Consider the following 19,733-nt stretch of genomic DNA (forward strand, 5'->3'; position numbering starts at 1 on the left):
AACCACGCACCGCCACCAGGGATCCTCTCGACGCCAGTGAGCTTCGAACCCGAACACCTACCTGTCTCTCTTCCAACCTTTCGCGACGGTTTATTTCGCGATACTATTCTTTGTATTCTGTCGAATGACGCGACCGACCGCCGTCGTGTCCTCCTCCTTTTGTTCTCCTGGATTTCCGTCAGCGGAGACTAATTTATAATTCCGAGTAACAGGACTGAATATAATTCACGAATAATAGGAGTTAGACAATGTCCTGAAATTTCTCTGAAGCTATCACAGTTTCGTACTCGCTTCGAGTCTGTCGTCTAATCATACATAAGTGGGTTTCCTCGATCGAATATTGGATTCGTCGGATATAATAGCTGTCTGAGAGTCTTTAAAACTTATCCAATCGATATTAATTGAACGTCGTCCGCTGGAAACGGAACGGTCTGGACGCTCGGCTCGAAATATCGAAGAAACTTGCGGCTTCCGTTCGACGAACCGAAGGATCGTTTCGATCGGAACCCACGAGGGTAGGTTCGAGTTGAGGAACTGTACAATGTTGAGTATTTTAAGTTCAAAAAATTCTATTTTGTGGTCCAAACAATAGAAAAAATGTATGCAAAACCTCGATTCCAAACAATTTATCGATTCCTTTGCAAACATTCCTAAACGGGGCCTACGAAATGACGCTTCAGATCGGAAGACCCCCTTCAAGCATTCTTTAAGCAAACAAACTATAACTCCTACAATTGCAAGTATTTCAACTTTGAAAAATTCTATCGCATGGTCCAAACAATAGAAAATATGTACGCAAAACCTTGATGCAAGAGAATCTCCCGATTCCTTTATAAAAATTCCTAAACAGGACCTACGAAATGACGCTTCAGATCGGAAGACCTCCTTAAAGCATTCTTCAAGCAAACAAACTATAACTCCTACAATTTTAAGTATTTCAACTTTGAAAAATTCTATCGCATGGTCCAAACAATAGAAAATATGTACGCAAAATCTTGATGCAAAAGAATTTCCCGATTCCTTTATAAAAATTCCTAAACAGGACCTACGAAATGACGTTTTAGATCGGAAGACCCCTTCAAGCATTCTTCAAGCAAACAAACTATAACTCCTACAATTTTAAGTATTTCAACTTTGAAAAATTCCATCGCATGGTCCAAACAATAGAAAATATGTACGCAAAACCTTGATGCAAAAGAATTTCCCGATTCCTTTGCAAAAATTCCTAAACAGAGCCTACGAAATGACGCACCATAGCAGAATATGTGCGCAATCAGGCTTGGTCAGGCTCGGATCGAGCAGGCGCAGATGATTGCGTCGATCGAGAATAACCTGATGGCTGAGGTCGTTTGCGGACCGACTGAAAAATATGTATCCGAGATTGCTAGACCGGTTCGCCAGTCGCCGATAACGCACCAGCTGTGCGCGAGTCGCTTCATTTGCATCGAGCCTGTATGCAAAACGATGTTTTCGCGACGCGGCGCGTCTTAATCGCGAAAATCCATCCGCTGCGGGACAAATTAACGAACAAATTGACGCGTGTCGCCGGCCAAGATATCGACGACGTCTACGATCCAAGAACTTACTCTGACTGTTAACGTTTCATTGTGTAAGCCGTATCTCCTAGACGAATTACTTTTCTCGACGATATCGCTGAGAAAAAGTTGATGTTCCAGCAAACGAGTTAAATTTCAGTTCCGGATGCGATATCTCGCAAGTTTAAAATAAGACGTCCAATTTTCGCGGACCGGTGTTTTTCCTCCGAGCGCTTGTTATTCCATGTCGATCGCGCTACGTTCTATTTTTTCTCCGATTTCTCCGATACACCTAAGCTTCTCTCTCTCTCTCTCTTTCCCTCTCTCCCGGGTCTTCAGGTTGGAATTACATCGGCGGTGCTCGCGTCTGGCAATCTTTTAAAAATACCCGACGAGTACTTGATCTAGGGCAACCAGGACATCCTCGATCCGCGGTGGCTCGGTTCCCAAACGCGCGCATTTCTGCGGATTTTTTTCTTCTCCTCTCCTTCTCTCTCTCTCTCCCTCTCCCCCCCTCTCTCTCTCTCCCTCCCTGGTTTTTCTGCCAAAAAATTCGCAGACCCGGCGAGAAATTCGGTTTCGAATCACATGACCGGTTCCGGGAAATCGCGCGCGCTCACGTGTTACGCGCTCCTCTCGCGAACGCGCCGACACAAGTTTTAAATAACCTCCGGTTGTTTGCAAGAACGTTGGACCGTCGAGGAAACCGCGGCGAAAACGAAAGGAGCAGCCGTGCCGATCGCGAATCGTCGACGGGACGCGCTCGCGATCGACGTCGTTAAAGTTATGCTAATCGATTCCGGGTCCTGGTGTTCGATCATATTATTCCCACTGTTTAATGGAAAATCGACTCTCACCTTGACACTTGATTCTACAACCGTTTCCTCTTTGTCTCTCTTTTTATTGCTGTCTCGGCGATTATTTATTGCCACGGATGTTTGCGCGATTTTCATGAAGTCAAGTTCGAACGAAGTGGAATTAAATATAATTTTCTTTGCCGATAGCCTTCCCCGATCCAAAACAAAGAATTCCAGTATTTTATTAACATTTTCACGAAGCATAAATGCACGACGATCCACAGTATATTTATCGCACAGTTGCATCGATTCTCCGTTTCACAGTTTGCAAAAATCCGCCAGGAAAGGCTTCCTGACGAGCCGGTACGATTATTAATCATAATTGTCGCAGGAAAAATCATGTATGTTCGTAGTATCTCCGCGTGGAAGTTGCTCTAAACAAGCATTAGTTGTATTTAATCGATGCTGGCGTTTTGAAAATCGATCAGGCACTGTTCGAAGAGTATCCCAGCGGAATCCAGCGACCTAATCGCGTTAGGAAGCAGAATTCTAGTATTTTTGGAATCATTCTTGAAGCATGAATGCACGACGATCCACAGTATATTTATCGCACAGTTGCATCGATTCTCCGTTTCACAGTTTGCAAAAATCCGCCAGGAAAGGCTTCCTGACGAGCCGGTACGATTATTAATCATAATTGTCCCAGGAAAATCATGTATGTTCGTAGTATCTCCGCGTGGAAGTTGCTCTAAACAAGCATTAGTTGTATTTTATCGATGCTGGCGTTTTGAAAATCGATCAGGCACTGTTCGAAGAGTATCCCAGCGGAATCCAGCGACCTAATCGCGTTAGGAAGCAGAATTCTAGTATTTTTGGAATCATTCTTGAAGCATGAATGCACGACGATCCACAGTATATTTATCGCACAGTTGCATCGATTCTCCGTTTCACAGTTTGCAAAAATCCGCCAGGAAAGGCTTCCTGACGAGCCGGTACGATTATTGATCATAATTGTCGCAGGAAAAATCATGTATGTTCGTAGTATCTCCGCGTGGAAGTTGCTCTAAACAAGCATTAGTTGTATTTAATCGATGCTGGCGTTTTGAAAATCGATCAGGCACTGTTCGAAGAGTATCCCAGCGGAATGTAGCGACCTAATCGCGTTAGGAAGCAGCTCTGAACAAACACCGGTCGTGTTCGATCAAGCTGGACGTTTTCTAGTTGGATCAAGTACTGTTGGAAGAGTATCCCGGAGTTTAGCGAACCGATTGGTTTGGGAGGGGAGAAAGAAAGATCCCGAGCGATTCGCGGTCGCGTCCGATTGGCAAACGATGGGCCGCGCGAAGGGTTAATCGGGATTTAATCGGCTCGCGTCGCCTTGTAACGCTTTAGCGAGCTCGTCCTCAACACGCGAAATGTGTGCCACGCAGTATTGGCAGCGTTGGCAGGGTTCGGTCAACCGGCCCGCGAAACTTTCGTTCCCGGCGTGCCTGAAGGGTCTTTCACACGTTCCCCGAAGCCCGAACAGACGAATCGCAGTTCGATGATGATCCGGCTCGGAAATAGCCCGCCGGTGACTATTATTCGCCGCGTTTCTATTCCAGTCGTACGGTGGCGCCTACTATCGAGAGCTTCTCTCCTCTCTCTCCTCTCTCTCTCTCTCTCTCTCTCTCCTCTCCTCTCGGCACGGCTCGTTAATATTAGAGATTGATCGGTCGCTTCCCCACTTTCACCTGTTTTACGAGACTCGGAAACGACCGACGGGAAGCCTGGATATAACATTTTTCTTTTCCTACACGCTCAATTGGAGCTGCACGTCGAATTAGTATAATTATCGACGGATCTCCACGCTAATCTACGACTTTCGAGGCTGTTTGCTCGTTTCGAGAACGCGACGCGAGAGAGATCGAGATTCGAATGTATTTATTATCGTTGTTGCGAACTTTTATCACCGGCGAGGAGGGACCCATAATTAAACAGTGCACATTTATGCGATATCGAGTGTAACACTGTAACTGAATAGTGATACAAATTGATAAAAAAGGAAATGGTTCGATTTCGATTAGAATGTCAGAGTTAATTGATTTTTCCGGTCGTTAGAGCTTTCTGGAGAGCAGCGTGTTCGATATTTTTTCTTAATCAGTCCTATCTTCTTAGGATTTTGTCATTCGCGACATGCCTCGATAGTTTCTCGGCAAGCAGCTCCTATGGCGGACTCTCACAGCTATTTCCGATGTTTATTTGGTACGCCGTTCTAGATCGAGGCGGTGGATGGCGGATCTGGTTTGGCAAAATCGCGGAAAAACCGGCGGTCGTTTGGCAACGCGCGAAAGTCGCTGCGTGCGCAGCGGCCCGGATCCGAATTTTCGAACCGAGGAAAACGGAATCGGCCGGAACGGTGAAAGAGTTCTGCCCGGTCCCGTGTCGCCGTGAACTGTTGACATATCGAACAACCGGTCACCGCGGCTCCCTTTTCGCAATTGCGAATCGAAACGCAGCGAGCACAATTTTGCTTCGTCGATCGTTGCAGGTACCGATATCTTCTCGCTGATATCGACTCTTTCGAGATTAGATCGTAGAGATGGGAACATTGCTCGTCACGCCGCAGAAAGAAAAATTTTTGTTCCATCTTTCGCGGAGGTTTCGAATTTTTTCGGACTGTTCCTGAAACGATTGGACAGTTGCAAATTATTGTATTTGCAGATCCACCGGTTTCGCGTGCTTTGGTATATGCCGGAAATAGAATTGATTGGCCACGATCAGACGCGTCGGACAGTTTTTAGAAGTCGATTTGAAACAGCTTCATTCTGGTTTTTCAACTTATTTTTGCATGTACCATCATCCCCATTTGTACCGTCCGACCAGACACGCCTTGTATAATTGAACGATAACCGTTTACTGACGTCGGTCTCCAGAAATGAATTTTGTGTTAGACAGCGGAAATAAATTGTCCCCCCGCTGATCGAGTAAACTAACAGAAGGCAATAATAATCGAGACCGCGGCGCTGCCGTATTTTGATCATTCATATGGCTTATTAATATGTTGGTTCCATTTTGGACGTTGTTGAGTCTCGTCCGACGGCAGCTCGAGCGAAACTAGAGACAGGTCTCGTTAAATTTTCCGGTCATTTTGTAATTAGAAGACCGCTCCACAACATTTTGGGACGCGTCGACTTCTTCGTCACACCGTCCGGGTACTTTATTGTCATAGAACTATTGCTGGTAGTACATAACCGAATTGCGGATGCTGTCTACCCGATGCATTTCGGCCACAAATAAGTGTACATTTTATTGTAAAAATATTCTGAATTGAATTTTTAATTTTATTCATTGTTTTTCTGAATATAGAAGTGTTTAATATTGCATGATGTACCTACATAGAGGTAAAGGAAAATCAATTTTTTATTGTATTGACTACAATGCACTTTATAACAAAATCTGATCGATATTGAGAATACTGCTTTCAATGGCTCACTACTGAATTTTTGTAAAACTGGTATCTCTGAAACTTCAAAAAGATACAATATAAACATGGTTATCTGATAACTTTATATAAAATCAGCAGTCTTCAATTTCCGGAATTTTTTAAAAATCGATTTTGCAGTAAAAAATTCGGAAAAAATTCACAGTCGTGAGTACTATCAGGTAGAACATTCGTAAATTTTTTCGTAATTTTTCGTTAAGCGGAATGGAAGAAATAGGGTATAAACCATTAAACGGTTCTCACCCTATAACTACCCTTGTGGTAGGGGTAGCAACTTGAAACTTGCCGGGTTTTCTTTGGTGACCTTATCGATTGGTATGAAAAATGATCAGCTTATCCGGCTATACCCTCCTTTAAGTGTAACAGATTTAGCAAGTTTAAATAAGCATTGCTGTACATCTTGCGAGAGCAACGAGATATCCGACTGGTAACCGATCGTCGGGCCCTTCGTGCAGGTCGAGTTTTCCAGCGACCGACTTCGGGCCCAACTCTCCACCGCAATGGGAACACGGCCGGGCCCCGTGGCTGGTGGGGCGGCCCGCAAAGTTACCAAATCGTTGTGGCGTAACATTTTGCTTATTCACGTTCGATTATACAATCCGGCACACTTTTACTCGGAGCGTTCTCTCCTCTCTTTCTCCCCGATCGCGCGCGAGAGAGCGAGCAAACGCGACGTGTCACCGTTTCGCGTTCGGTTCCTGGGCCCGACAACGCAGATTTCCTTAGGGGCCCGCTCGAAATCTGGCCGGTGGACCGGTGCAGCGGTTACGTCGCTCCTCCAGCTGCCGTTCCCGATTCGATAATTAACCGATACCGCCGAGAAATCTCGGAGACCTCGAACGATCGCTCGGATTTTTCCCGGCGAGTTATGTCCCGCGATTTACTGACACCTGCTCGTCCCCGATTCGCCGATTCGAGGTCGCCGCCTGTCTAACGTGCCGCCATTTTCCTCGAAAATTTGTCTCAACTCTAGTCTCAACTCAGACGTCCGAAAAAGTCGCAATCGTAGCAACCGAGGATAGTTTGCAGTACGTTTACTCAAACAGAGAAATAAAATTGACATTTATCGTACATCTACATTTACTTCGACGTCTAAATATTAATAACTTTGAATCGATTCTCAAACTTGCCCGACTGCAGCTTCGGATACCCGGAGATTGCAATCTTTTCGAATCTCGGCCCGATTTCTGGACAATTTCGGATATCCGACCTTCATAAAATTTCGGGACCCGATTCCGACTAAATGTCCCGAACCTGAAATTTCGCGGATTCTCACGCCCCTAACATTTGTACTTTCGAGAACCCGACCCGATATTTTTCGAGGTTTCGCACAGGTCTAGATAGCCTGTAGATCAGCTCTGTCGACGACTCTCGACGTTTTCCAGCGAATGGAAACGGCGTCTAAGAGAGCGCGACTTTCTTTTCCCGAGCTGCGCGCTACCGCAAAGAGAAGATTCGCCTGGAACGAGGTTAAACGCGTTGCCACGCTTCGGGAACACTTTCAATCAGGGAAAGTCTGTCAGGGTTCTTATTGTCGGTTAACCGGAGGCGGAACTGCCTAGCCGATCGACAGGCGACCCGACGCCAAAAACCCGTGTCCCGTGGAATCTCATTTCCTCTGCTCGCCATCGCCGGTAATTGATAACCGAGCGAATTTCACTCGGAGCTTTTCACTCGGCTCCCAGCCGAGCAACTACAGGCTAGTCAATTGAATTCGCTTGAATATGCAAAATCTGTTATGCTTAAATTTCCACTAACCATCCCCACTCTTCCCCTACCACTTCAGTCACTGTCAAACGTAGTACCAGTTGATTGTTCACATTTTTCTGATTGAAACGAGCCCAAACACGACGCAAATCGGACTAGTTTTATGGACACGTAAATAACAAAATGGAGGAGATTTGTGTGATTACTGTACACGAAGTTTATGAAAGTGAACCGATTTGCGCCGTGTTTGGACTCATTTTAATCGGAAGAATCTGAACAGTGCGTTGGTACCACTTTTGAAAAGATCAGACAGACTGAGTTTAAACAATTACTTTATTCTATCTATCTATCTATATTCTATTCTACTATCTTACTGTCGCTTCATCGAGCTATGCTCGAGTCAATGCTTGAAAGAGAAACGCCACTCAGTAACGGAAGAATCCCGGATCCGAACTTTGCAAATTCAAGGGAGCACTACTATAGCGAGTAGCAACCGGTCTCTCGCAACCTTGGCGCCGATCCAATTCGATCACGAAATCAAGACAGGGCCAGGTGTGTGTCCCAGCAAGATCAGCTGTCTCGCCGAGGATCAAACGCGATCGGGAGAATCCAGCGTGATCGCGAAACGACTACCGTCGGCGATTATGCGAGGCCAACCCTTCGAGTCGAGCCGGTTCCGCGGGCTAATCGGTAATTGCGTATGCGTCCGCGATTATTAGCCTACAATTTGCCCTTCGTTCGAATGCCGGATACTTCGAGTCGATCGTACCCCGAGTATGCGGTGTCTACGTTGTCAGACCGAACGCGGGTACACGTTTCTTGACCGATTTTTAGACCGGGCCCGAATCGATTTCCTCCTAAGGGCGCGTTTATGCTCGAAGCAATAGCGCCGATGAAGTCTACGGAAAGTTTGTTTTGCTTTTGGCGTGTGTTGCAGCCTTGTACCTGCGATGAGTGTAGGTATAATTTCAGTCGTTTAGCATTAGCGAAGATGAGCGGTTCCGATCAAGAATTGCTATTATCCTCGGTGGTAATTCGGTGGTTCTTGTAATCTTTGCATATCGTTGGGAAAAAAATGGAAAAAGTGCAACCCCTCGCAGTGTGATTCGATTTTTCGGAGCAGAACTGTTTCGTTTGACTCGGTGTTCTCTAGCTTAACAGTTTTCCCCAGATATTTGACAAAACATGTTTTCCATCCTCGATTTTTAAGGCTGTTTTCACCCCTTTAACACTCGTATACTATTTCTCGGAAATAATTTCATGAGTCTACGATAATATTTCTCCCATTTTTACACTTGGAATTATAACGTCAGATTTTAACCCTTAAGTGAAAACTCTACCATCGAGAGGTTCAGCTTGAGAGCAGTTCGAATCACAAAGAATCTAGAATTTATCGTTTCCTCATTGTTCCTGGGTCTTGGAAAACAAACTGGTAAAAGAGCGACTAAACGTGTCAGCGGTCCCTGATTTTTGTAAGCGGTTGTAGGTCTCGCTATTCGAAAATCTGGACGATTGTGCGGGAGTTCGAAGATTCGGTGAACTGGGGTAGGTCGCGAGCCGTGGACAAAGACGTTATTAGGTGTCGCGGTGGACAAAAGGTTGCGACGAGCAAGGGAGGACTGAATTCGCGGTGGCTGCGTGTTAAATGTGCCGCGAGCGGGAAAGCGGGTTTCCCGCGGGTGGGAGCGACGAAGACGAGGATCGGTTTCATCGGAGTCGATCCTATCGACGCGCGACGACGACGACGACGACGCCAGGAAGCGAATCTGGGCCGTTGAATCAGGGAAAAGTAAGTGGGTCAAGAGAACGAATGCTCGGCCGATGTCGGCTTCTGTCGCTGCGACTTCTGCCGGCGACGAGCACGAGGATGACGACACGCTCGTTGCACAGGTAGATACACACGAAAACAGCACGCGAGTGCGTTCCTCTCACTCTCTCTCTCTCTCTCTCTTTCCCTCTTTCTTTCAGTGCATCGCGATCCGCGTCGCCTTTTCCTAGCAGCGAAACGCTTCTGCCGGAGTCCTTTCACTTTGCATCTGCCCGCCACGAGGAAGTCTTTTTCTCTCTCTATCATTGAACTAGACGATGCTTCCTGCCTGGCATTCGTCGACAGTTACGTGGAAATTGAGCACGAGCTTGGCTTGACCGATATTTCTAGCGAGCCGAGCGCCGCCGCCGCGCCGTTTTAATTGGACCGTTCTCGCGGTCTCGCGAAACGCAATTAAATCGCACCGACGCCCGGGAACCAGCAGATTCTCTCCTCCTCCGATCCCGTCCATCGTTCTGCTGACCGTTCCATTGTTTTCCGCAACCTTCCGCCGCGCGCTGACACTAAAACGCGCGAATATTCACCGCGCCCGACGGGTTACGAAAGACGATCTTGGAATTTTTATTTTATTAATTTTTTTTTTTTTTTTACGGAGGACCTGTCTTACAACTATATAATTTTAACAATGTTCGGGACCATTCTCACCGCTTTATTTATCAATTTTTGGTGCACCTCTTGTAGACACGTTACCTTTTTCTATTGTCTCCAATGTAACAGATGTTCATTCAATTTAATCTTTACACTCTTGGTCAAAACAGACCCAGTCTCCGCTGTCAGAGGGCTATCGACCGGTTCGAATATTTTCGATCTACGATTATTGAGATTGTAGACATCCATGATGATTCCACAAATTTCAATAGATATATTCCTGTTACTTTTACGGTGTAAAACAGTCGCTATTAGTGCTCCGTAAAGGCTGATGGGTTTGAGAATTTTGTTAATTATCGAACCTTGATAATTTGTCCGAATAAAGCGTCTATCTTATTTACCGACGTCGGCGCTTGTCCCAATTAACCGGGATCCGCTGCGTTTTACAGCAGTCGCTCGCTCGTCGCGCGAAAACATAATTTGAAAGCATCGAATAATTTAAGAGCAACTTCTCCTTTCAACCGGCATAAAGCGGCGCGCTGTCTTCGTGTCTATTTCCGCGCGAATCGAGAGAGATCATTTACCGGTGCGAATAAAGTGGCGACGTAAATCGCGGCACGGGTGCACCGCTCTTCATTAGGAAATTTCTTGACGAGCGAATCGCGTCTCGTATCTTACGGAGTTCGTTACTGCACGCGAGGCTGCGTCGTAAAAGCGACAAGGTATACGCCGGAGGAGAGAAAAATGGGTTCTCCAACGTCGGAGGGACGACGATAGAGTTGCACGGGGATTAGGGGTGTTTCTCGGGATTCGTAATGCGACGGTTGTCCCTAATGGCGTGTGTCATCGCCGGAGATTCCCGACGTCCCGACGTCGAACACTCCATTTTGAATTGAACTCAATCATAGCGGCATAAATATCTTTTTCATCTTCCACAATTTATTGTACACGATTAGACTGCGGATTTTATGCTTTTGTGGCAAAAACGGGCGGATGAAATACAGTGAAAACTGTAGAGGAATCGATAAACGCTGTTTCCTATTGAAATTATTAAAAGAGGAAACTCATTTTTATCGGATCCCTGCCTCTCAGAATCGATCAAGACAATTTCCATTTTACACAAAGATCCGCTATAGGTCATTCGTGAATCCAAAGTGACAAAGTATAAATTCACCATTTATTGTACATGGTTAGACTGCGGATTTTATGCTTTTATGGCAAAAACGGGCGGATGAAATACAGTGAAAACTGTAGAGGAATCGATAAACGCTGTTTCCTATTAATATTATTAAAAGAGGAAACTCATTTTTATTAGATCCCTGCCTCTCAGGATCGATCAAGACAATTTTCATTTTACACAAAGATCCGCTGTAAGTCATTCGTGAATCCAAAGCGATAAAGTATAAATTCGCCATTAGCGAGCAGAAAGTGTACGGCAACAACTTCAGGGTGATCCGTTAGCGAGCTGGATGTCACGAAAGTTTCGCGAACACTATTTTTTCCATCGGCTCTTTTCTGCGCGCGCGGTCCCGAGCGACGAAGCGTTTCTTTCCACGTGTATGACTTATACGCTTGTCGTGTGCACGCTTGTTCGTTTAACCGGCGTCGATCGATATCGAACAATAGCGGAAGAACGGCCGTGCTGGTAATAAAGAACAGGTCACGTCTCGAATTAAAACGGAGAAGTCTGTTCCGATCCGTTCTGCTACTTCGCGGCGGCACTCTCATCGATCAGAATACTCGCTCGACTTTCGAAATAGAAGAACGTCGCGTCGGCTGTCCAATCGATTCGCGGACACTGGAATAATTAGTAGAATAAAATCGTAATCGTCCGGGAGACGCCGCACACTCTTATCGGTTGAAATGAACCTTGGACGTTGCGACGATTGACGACCGAGAAAAAAGTCGCAGACTGTTACAGACTTTCTCCTAATTTCGAGTACTCCTCTCTCGATTATGTGTCTTTAGCCGAACCGTTTTAATCGATCTTTTGCAACATGGTTAGTAGACTGCAGATTTTTATGCGAAATAAAAATGTGTCGACTACAGGAAACAGGACTTAAATAAAAATGTATTTCCTCTTTTAATAGTTCTCAAAAATTGGAAACTATTTTTGCTATACATACATAAAATCTGCAATCTACTACGAGTGTCTTTATGCTAGCGATTCAGAGTCGTATTGTTTAACCTCTCAAGTGACGACTTAACTCGTCGTTCATGTTCACTACCACCTGGCAACAATTTTTCGCGTTCTTCTTCGCGCAACAATTAATTCTTGCACTTCATTGTGCCATGATATTCGTATTCGAACTACATCGAGGTGAAACTTTTGTTACGTAAATATAATTTGTCTTGCTGAATGATTGGAAAGTCACTCGGTTAAAAGGTTAAAAACTCCGGGTGTTCGATGGAAGATGCAGAAACATTGGACTTACGTGTGGGAGGCTGACGGTAATGCAGGTGCTGCAGGCTCTGCGTTTGATGGTGGTGATGGTGGTGCGGCGGTCCCATGGCCGGGCCCATCGCGTGATTCCCGTGTTGATGGTGTGGCGAGCTCCCTCTGTGCGGGTGGTACTGGGAGGGATGATGCTGATGGGGGTGGTAGGAGGGCGGCAGGAAGCCCGCCGTCGACGGATAAACGCCAGGACTGTGACAGGCCGACCTGCCGAGTGCTGCTGTCGGACATATTCGTCAAACATGTGTCATCAGAAGCCCTTTGGATCATAGTGCTAGCACAGTGGGCCGTCGTCGCAGTGTCGCCAGATTGAGACTCGACTCCCACTCTAACCTTCCCCTTCCACGACGCTATTCCCCCACGCTTCCGCCACGGGCCGGTCACGTGACGCGTTCCGTCTCTGTCGCGCGAGTGTCACAACGTCACGTGACTGATCCGGTACTGGCAAAGAGGGGGTAACTGTGTTCCCCTCGACTCGCGTCTATTCCCCTGATCTGGCGACACTCGCGATCCGCGAAAAATTCAGATTTATTCTTTTCAATTTTCGGTTCTTTAGGAAAAGTGCTTTGCAGGACACAGTTACACCAGAATCTACTATTTACAGTCAGTTCGGTCTGCATGGAATCATTGCATAATTAACAGAGCTCCGAGCTTTTCGCGATTCTGGCCCACTGCGCGGCGAGAGCGAGCACGGCGCATTTCGCTCGGTCGCGGCGCCGCGAAAAATCGATAAACAATCGGGAATCGCGTCGGAGACGGTATCGCGTCGTCCCTTGTTGAATAATCCGTGGCCCTCGGGTTTCAGGGATCGCGTAGCTCGTTCAATTTTCACCGATCGGCCGGCTCCCACCGCGACGAATCGAGCTCGAGCGTATCAATAATGCACGGGCCCCGAACGATCTCGCGGCGGTTCTTTCGGGAATTGGGACGATCGGTCTGTCGATCACGGCGGCGAATTGTCGGGCGTCGTTTTAGCGCCGCGTCTGCTAGTCGTCTAGTCCGTCCGTCTCGCTTTATTGACCGGTCTTCCGTAATTACTCGCCCCTCGTGTTGCTTTTTTTTTTCTTTTTTGTTCTCTCCAACTCTGTCGCGCTTTTCATTCCGGACGTCCACTTACCTGACGACAAATGAGAGTGATGGGACGCCAAGCTCGGCTGGAGGGACGTGTTAGGGTTGAGCCTGGCCTTCAGCAAGAGATTCGCGTCCTCGTTAGCGCCCGAGGACGTGCTGGACTCGACGTCGCTGACTCCGCTGTCCGCGGGGCTCGCTGGCAGTGATCCGCTTCCTGTTTCCCATGCAACAAAACAGAGAAACACTCGCTTTACTTCGTTTCGCTTTGCTTTAGTTCCCTTTGTAATTGCCGGCCATCCCGGGCCGATCAACGTCGACGCGGACGGGTACAAAACAATTTTGCAACGCGAGACTCCCCTACCCCTCTCTCTCTCTTGACTCGTTTTGTCTTGTCTCGTCTCGTTTCGCCATGATTCGCTTTTGTTAGCTATCTCGCGACGTGCTCGCGCCGTTTCCGCGATGAACTGAATCACCAAACCGCAGAAAAGAGAGCGTCGTTTCCGCGTCGCTCGCTGTATCGCGGCAAGCTGCTCTCGGAACGAAACGGACCCACGTTCCTCCATCTTCGAGGAAACCTAACTGCCGTGACGCGATTACCGGAGTCCCGAGTGCACTGGGTTGGCCGTATCGGGAACCCCAATTACAGTAATCCACCGGTAAATGTCGCATTCGCTGGACGAAATTCGCGTGATTAGGGTAACGTTTCCATAAAGCACAATAGGTCGCGTGCTACCTTGACCCTCAACCTCTTAAGTAAATGGTTATGACGAATATAGTCGTCATCACTGTATGTATTAGAGAATGCCCATGACGTGTATACTCGCATAATATTAAGTAATGTAAAACACTATGTCCAAGTGGAATATATATATATATATATATATATATATATAATGATTAGACTGCGGATCTTTATGCAGAATAAAAATTTTGTACCTGAGTTGCAACAAACTGGAGTGAAGTAGAATGTTTAATAGGTTGAAAATAATGCAACAGCATTTTAAAATTTTTCTAATACATTTTTATATAATTTACTGTCTTAAAATACGCCTACCAATTTTTGTCATAAATGCATAAAATCCGCAGTCTAATAATAATAATAATAATGATGAAATTTTCATTGTAGCATCTTTATTCCACGCATTGTACTCGTTCTTTATAAGTCGACTGCGGATTTTATGCATTTGTGACAGAAATGACTGGCTGCAATTCGAAACAGCGAATCTATTAAAAGAGTCCAAGTGTATCAATTGATTGTAACTAATTGACACTATTAAAAAGAGAAATAAATTCCTATTCGGTTCCCGCGTGCTGTAATAAAACATGTCAGGAGCAATTTTTACTCCGCATAAAAATGCACGGTCTAGGCACTGGGGGAAGTAGTGGGGATGGTGGAGAGTAATGGAATGGCTTTTTCGGTTCGAACTTTTCTGACAACCTAATAAAATAATCCGCTTCTCTATCGATCATTTCCGGCGCTCGCGGCTAAACCGAATGGTCCCGAGAACACCTGTCGGAGCAACGAGCTCTCGTTGCGGACAACTATCGAGGTTCGACCGGTTATCGGCGATCGGGCACCGTCCGAGCAGAAGCTTCGAGTCTATCGACGTGATCGAGTCGGTCGGGGGCTATTTAAAAACGCGAAAAAAAGAGAGAGAGAAGAAGAGAGTCCTCGGAGATGGCTGGCCGTGGTCCGGTTGCAAATGAAGCTTGTCAAATGGAGCGAGAGGATCGATCGCGTCCGAAATTAAAGCGGTCGGCGCGCGTTCTCTCTCTCTCTCTCTCTCTCTCTCTCTCTCTTTGTGGAACGAGGAGGTCGAATTTCACGCGACGCGACGCGACGACGTGGCTCTCGTCGTCGCAGGGACTCATTCCGCTCGGCTTCTCCGGTCTTTGTGCTCCGGAGGAGCGAATTAGAGACTCCGAGGTGGTCCGAGCGAGCATGAGCAAGGCGAGCGAGCGGTTCCTAACTCGCCCGAGCTTTATCGAGCAGCCCGAGCGCCGAACGTGTTTTCGCGTGCGCCGTCAATTAAAGGCATCTTTATGCAACGGGCGAAGGTCATCCGGTCATTGGGTATGCATATCGCTCGTGCTTCCCACGGTCTCTGTCTCTCCCTCTTCCCGTGTCTCCTCTTTCTCTCGAGCGAGACACGACGACGGAAAAGAGCCGAGAGAGAGAGAGAGAGAGAGAGAGAGGCCAGACAGAGAAAGCGAAACGTCTGGAACCAGTCCTAAAAGGTCCTGTGTGCGCGCGAGCCTACGAAACCCTCCTGTCTCGTTCCGTCCCGGTCACCGCCACCGCCGACGACGACGACGACGTCGGAAACGATGACGCTGTTATGCAAAACCGTGTCCGTCTCTCGAACGTGCATCGAGCCTCGAGAGTCCCGAGTCTCGAGTCTCGAGTCATTCGATTACTCTCGCGGGTCCCGCGGCACACTCGGCACTCGCGGCCCGTAGCCTTTTATGCAACCGGCGATTATTTCGGTAATCGACCTCCCCGGCGAGCAGAACCGCTTGCTCTCTCTCTCTCTCTCTCTCTCTCTCTCTCTCTCTCTCCCTTGCTCTCTCGCTCTCCGCTCGCTCTCTTGAACCGGATCGCTCGTGAAACTCCGAGGAGAGCTCTCCCGTCCCCGCAACCTCGCGTTACGCAACCAACTTTTGCAAAGGTTCGGCCCGAGACGCCGCGATTTCTTCTCGCACACGAGGATCCTAACTTCTCTTGAACCTTATGCCGCCGAACCGTCGTGCATCCTTGTCAGTTACGCTAACGCGGCCGACAACTATAGCGTTCGATCATAGGCTATGCACGCGAATGCTTTTGTCGTGCACCCTGCGCGGATCCTAAGTCGTCGAGCACCTGCGAACTGTATTAACCCCTTGCGCCGGTATGACGTGCCACGCACGTCGAAAGGTTTTCGTCCCACTGTTGGAAATGACCCGCCACCACAAGTCGGAAATTTGTTTTCTCAGGATTTAAAGTATTTTTATTACTCCTGTCTTTTCTTAAAAATTTTGTGCTGTTTTTAGAACACTTACCAGCGCAAGAGGCTAAGCAAAAATTCAACCTAGTTTCTTAACACATTATCTACCGGTAACTATATCGTAATTTTTGAAGATCTGTGGTCCACGGTTAAGAACGTTTTAATAGAAGTAGCAACTGGTAAACAAACGAACGATCAGGTTGTCTATACACGCTCGTATTATTTAATAATATTACGCGTGCACGTTGCGAAAGAAACTTTTGTACACGTACAAATTCGCGATCATTTATTCGAGCGATGATGCAACGAAAGAGTTGCTCGTAATCAGCATTGAGCAACATTTAAGATTAAACGAGCGAACGGACTAATGAATGAACGCTCCGGTGTCCTTTGTGTACACGGTATTGAAGAAAGCCGTTTTTTGAATGTTCAGTCCGGCCTAAACTCCCGTTGTGAATGGAATCGGTCGAGTGTCGTCGTTTAATCGGCGATGCACGATTTCCGAGGGGAAAGAGGATCCATTGAAATGTGCTTGTTGCCTTCTACCGGAGACCCTCGACGGCCAAGAAACGCACAAAGATCCGCAACGATGTAATCGCGCGGGTAAACAATCGAGGCAGCAGCTCGATCCGGTTAAAAAATTCCGCTGCGTCTTCGCCGACGAAGGGTCGAACAGAGCAGTTTCCGAGGTCGCCGTTGAGAAAACTCGGCAGCGCCGTTGAAAAGGGTGAATACTTGACTTCGGCGACGCCAACAATGCTGCCTAATGCGTGCACGATCTCCTGCATAGAAGATGAGCCTTTGTTCCGCGCTGTCTCCGCGCCCTTTAATTCCATCATCCCCTGTCTCGCAAATTCCCGCGCACGGAAACGAACTCTTTCCGGTTCTCCAATGGAATCCGAGGTTTACGAAACAGTTGGGATAATTAGGTTCAGGATAGAACGTACTTGAGGCTAACCCTCCGAGGGTTAACTCCTATTCATATTGCCAACTGATAGTGGCAGTGGTGTGGAGAGCGACTGGCTCAGAAGTAGACTGCGGATTTTATAACAAAAATTTGACACAGATTGAAAGAATTGAATAGCATTATTTTGGACCCAGTAAAATTATTAAAGAAAGGAAAACGATCTTAAATGCAGAAAATTTTTCTTTCGCATAAAGGTCCGCAGTCTACTCGTAATTATCTAGTCTCAGCATGGAAGCTTTGGTGATGTTTGTATCGGGGTGTTTAGGGGGTCTAAGAAAGCGGAGATTGGACTCTACTGACCTGGCGTACTCGTCGAGGCGATAGTGGCAGTGGTATAGGGCGGTTGGCCCATCTGAGCATGACCGGCCAAGTGACGGCCGTATCCATTTTGCACCCCTAAGCCGTGCTGCTGGGGATGCTGGGAGAGAATACCGTGCAACAGACGTGTCCCCGTGGAGGTCGTCGTCGTGCCGGTCGATCCTGGCTCTGCTTTAACGCTCGCCAGGCCCAGTTGCTCCTTCTCGCTAGCATCGTGTGGTTGGACCTCCCTGGTGTCCACTGGAATCATGCGAACACACCGGAACGTTAGCTCGATTGCACCTTGCAAAATGCTGCAACGCTCGAACCCCTCGATCGCGAAATATCGAGGGGCCGAGGAGAGTTGAAGCTGCGTTCACACCGAAGCGACATCGAGCAACTTTTCTTCTTTCATTCGGTAAAATTGACGACTTCTTCCAGATAAGCATCGAGTGAAAGTTGCTCGTTGTTTCAGTACGGACATAGCTTAATGGTTCTTAATGGCAATATTAATCAATCGCGGATTTTATGCATTTACGGCCAATTGGGTAGGTGTAATTGGAAGTAGCACAAAGATTCAAAGAGTTTGAGATCGTCTTCTCCAGATTTCTGAAGTGATTAAAAAAGGAAAGTAATTTCTATGGTTCCAACTTTTGGCAATTGATGTACACAATTTTTATTTTGCATAGAGATGATGGTCCGCTCAGCGACCACAATAATTGGATAAAATCATTGGAATTTATTCCGCAAAACGGAAACTCAGAAGCTAGGATTGTTAATTACTTTTTTTTCTTGTATATTTAACGCAGTTTATTCATCGCTGCGGAAAGAAATGTTCAAGTCTAGACACGAGCATCAACGTGTTATGTATGCATGTATGCAATGCCATAAAATAATGCAAGGGGTACAACAGTGTTACGTCGTTGCCGTTTCTAAGTCTTACACGATTATTTACATAACAGAGGGATTACATCTACTGCAGGGGAGATCGAGAACCTGGAAATCTCGCTTTCCAGCCGACTGCATCGATCTACTTGGCTATCCATCCTCTCTTTCTCTCCCTCTTTCTGCGAGTTGGTACAACCCTAACGTAAACATTCCGTGCACGCTTTCATTCATACTACACGACCGTTTGCACAGTCGAGGGATTCTATCTTCCAGTTTTCTTATCGATACATCACTTTTTCATTCGATTATAATCGTCGTACAATTTGCAAACTTCTCTGTGCCTATTCCCATCGTATTAACCCTTTGAGGGTCGAACGTCGACATCTGGTTCGCGAAGTTGCAAACATACAATTTAACAGTGCAAGGGGAGCCCCCAGGACGCTTAAGGTTCCCCTTAAATAAACATAAAAATACCTTTATCCCGCGTTATTTGTAAATTGCACTCGGAGCTATCTTAACCCAAAAACCAAACATTTCCTCCAACCTTCTCCTCGCGCTGTTAACTTCGAATCAAAGTAATTTAATCAAAACCTTGTCTTAGCTTATCAGATTCCCACTACGAACTCTCCCAGTTCGTGCAGCTCTCATTAAAATTAGGTTCAAGTGTTACGAACGAAATTAATGTTTAACGGCAGACGAGGAACTATGTCGACCACGTATGACCCAGAGTCGATGTGTTAATAAAGATCGTCTTATAGCCTTGTCGCGGTTAATACGAGCCGTTATCAACTATTCTTATCTAGCCTCGTAATTCAATATGGCGTTGAAGAAAGTCTACTCAAGCAAACTGTGACGCACAGTACACAAGAAGAAAAGATTCGTGTAACATAGATTTGTATATAGTTTGATATAGCATCTTGTCGCCGGGTGTTAAGCTGCGTCCACAACGAATCAACATCTTATTGTCGCCTTCTACTTTTTCACTGAACAAAAGAAGTAGAGAACAAGAGGCGACGACAAATTTGCTGGTTGTTGTTTCAGTGTGGACACGGCTTAACCCCGCGGCGGCAGTATATCCCAGAGGCTCTGTTAACTGTCGCAGCGATTCGATTCGGGGCTCGGGCGATTGCGA

General features: G+C 46.7%; 1 protein-coding gene across 4 annotated transcripts in view; it reads right to left on the minus strand.

Annotated features, from left to right (window-relative positions):
* The window catches only part of Eip74ef (Ecdysone-induced protein E74), a 221,124-nt gene that overhangs the window by 28,110 nt on the left and 173,281 nt on the right, over positions 1–19,733 (minus strand). For 3 of the 4 annotated variants that reach the window (XM_076797764.1, XM_076797765.1, XM_076797767.1), the window contains 3 exons: positions 17,717–17,974; positions 13,512–13,679; positions 12,375–12,614 (listed from right to left, as the gene is read on the minus strand). In XM_076797764.1, the coding sequence (XP_076653879.1) occupies positions 12,375–12,614; positions 13,512–13,679; positions 17,717–17,974 (666 nt within the window). The remainder of the gene's footprint in view (positions 1–12,374; positions 12,615–13,511; positions 13,680–17,716; positions 17,975–19,733) is intronic. The other variant, XM_076797766.1, reaches the window with a different exon arrangement.

Source organism: Halictus rubicundus, chromosome 12 (genome assembly GCF_050948215.1).
Source record: "Halictus rubicundus isolate RS-2024b chromosome 12, iyHalRubi1_principal, whole genome shotgun sequence".
Classification (NCBI taxonomy): domain Eukaryota; kingdom Metazoa; phylum Arthropoda; class Insecta; order Hymenoptera; family Halictidae; genus Halictus; species Halictus rubicundus.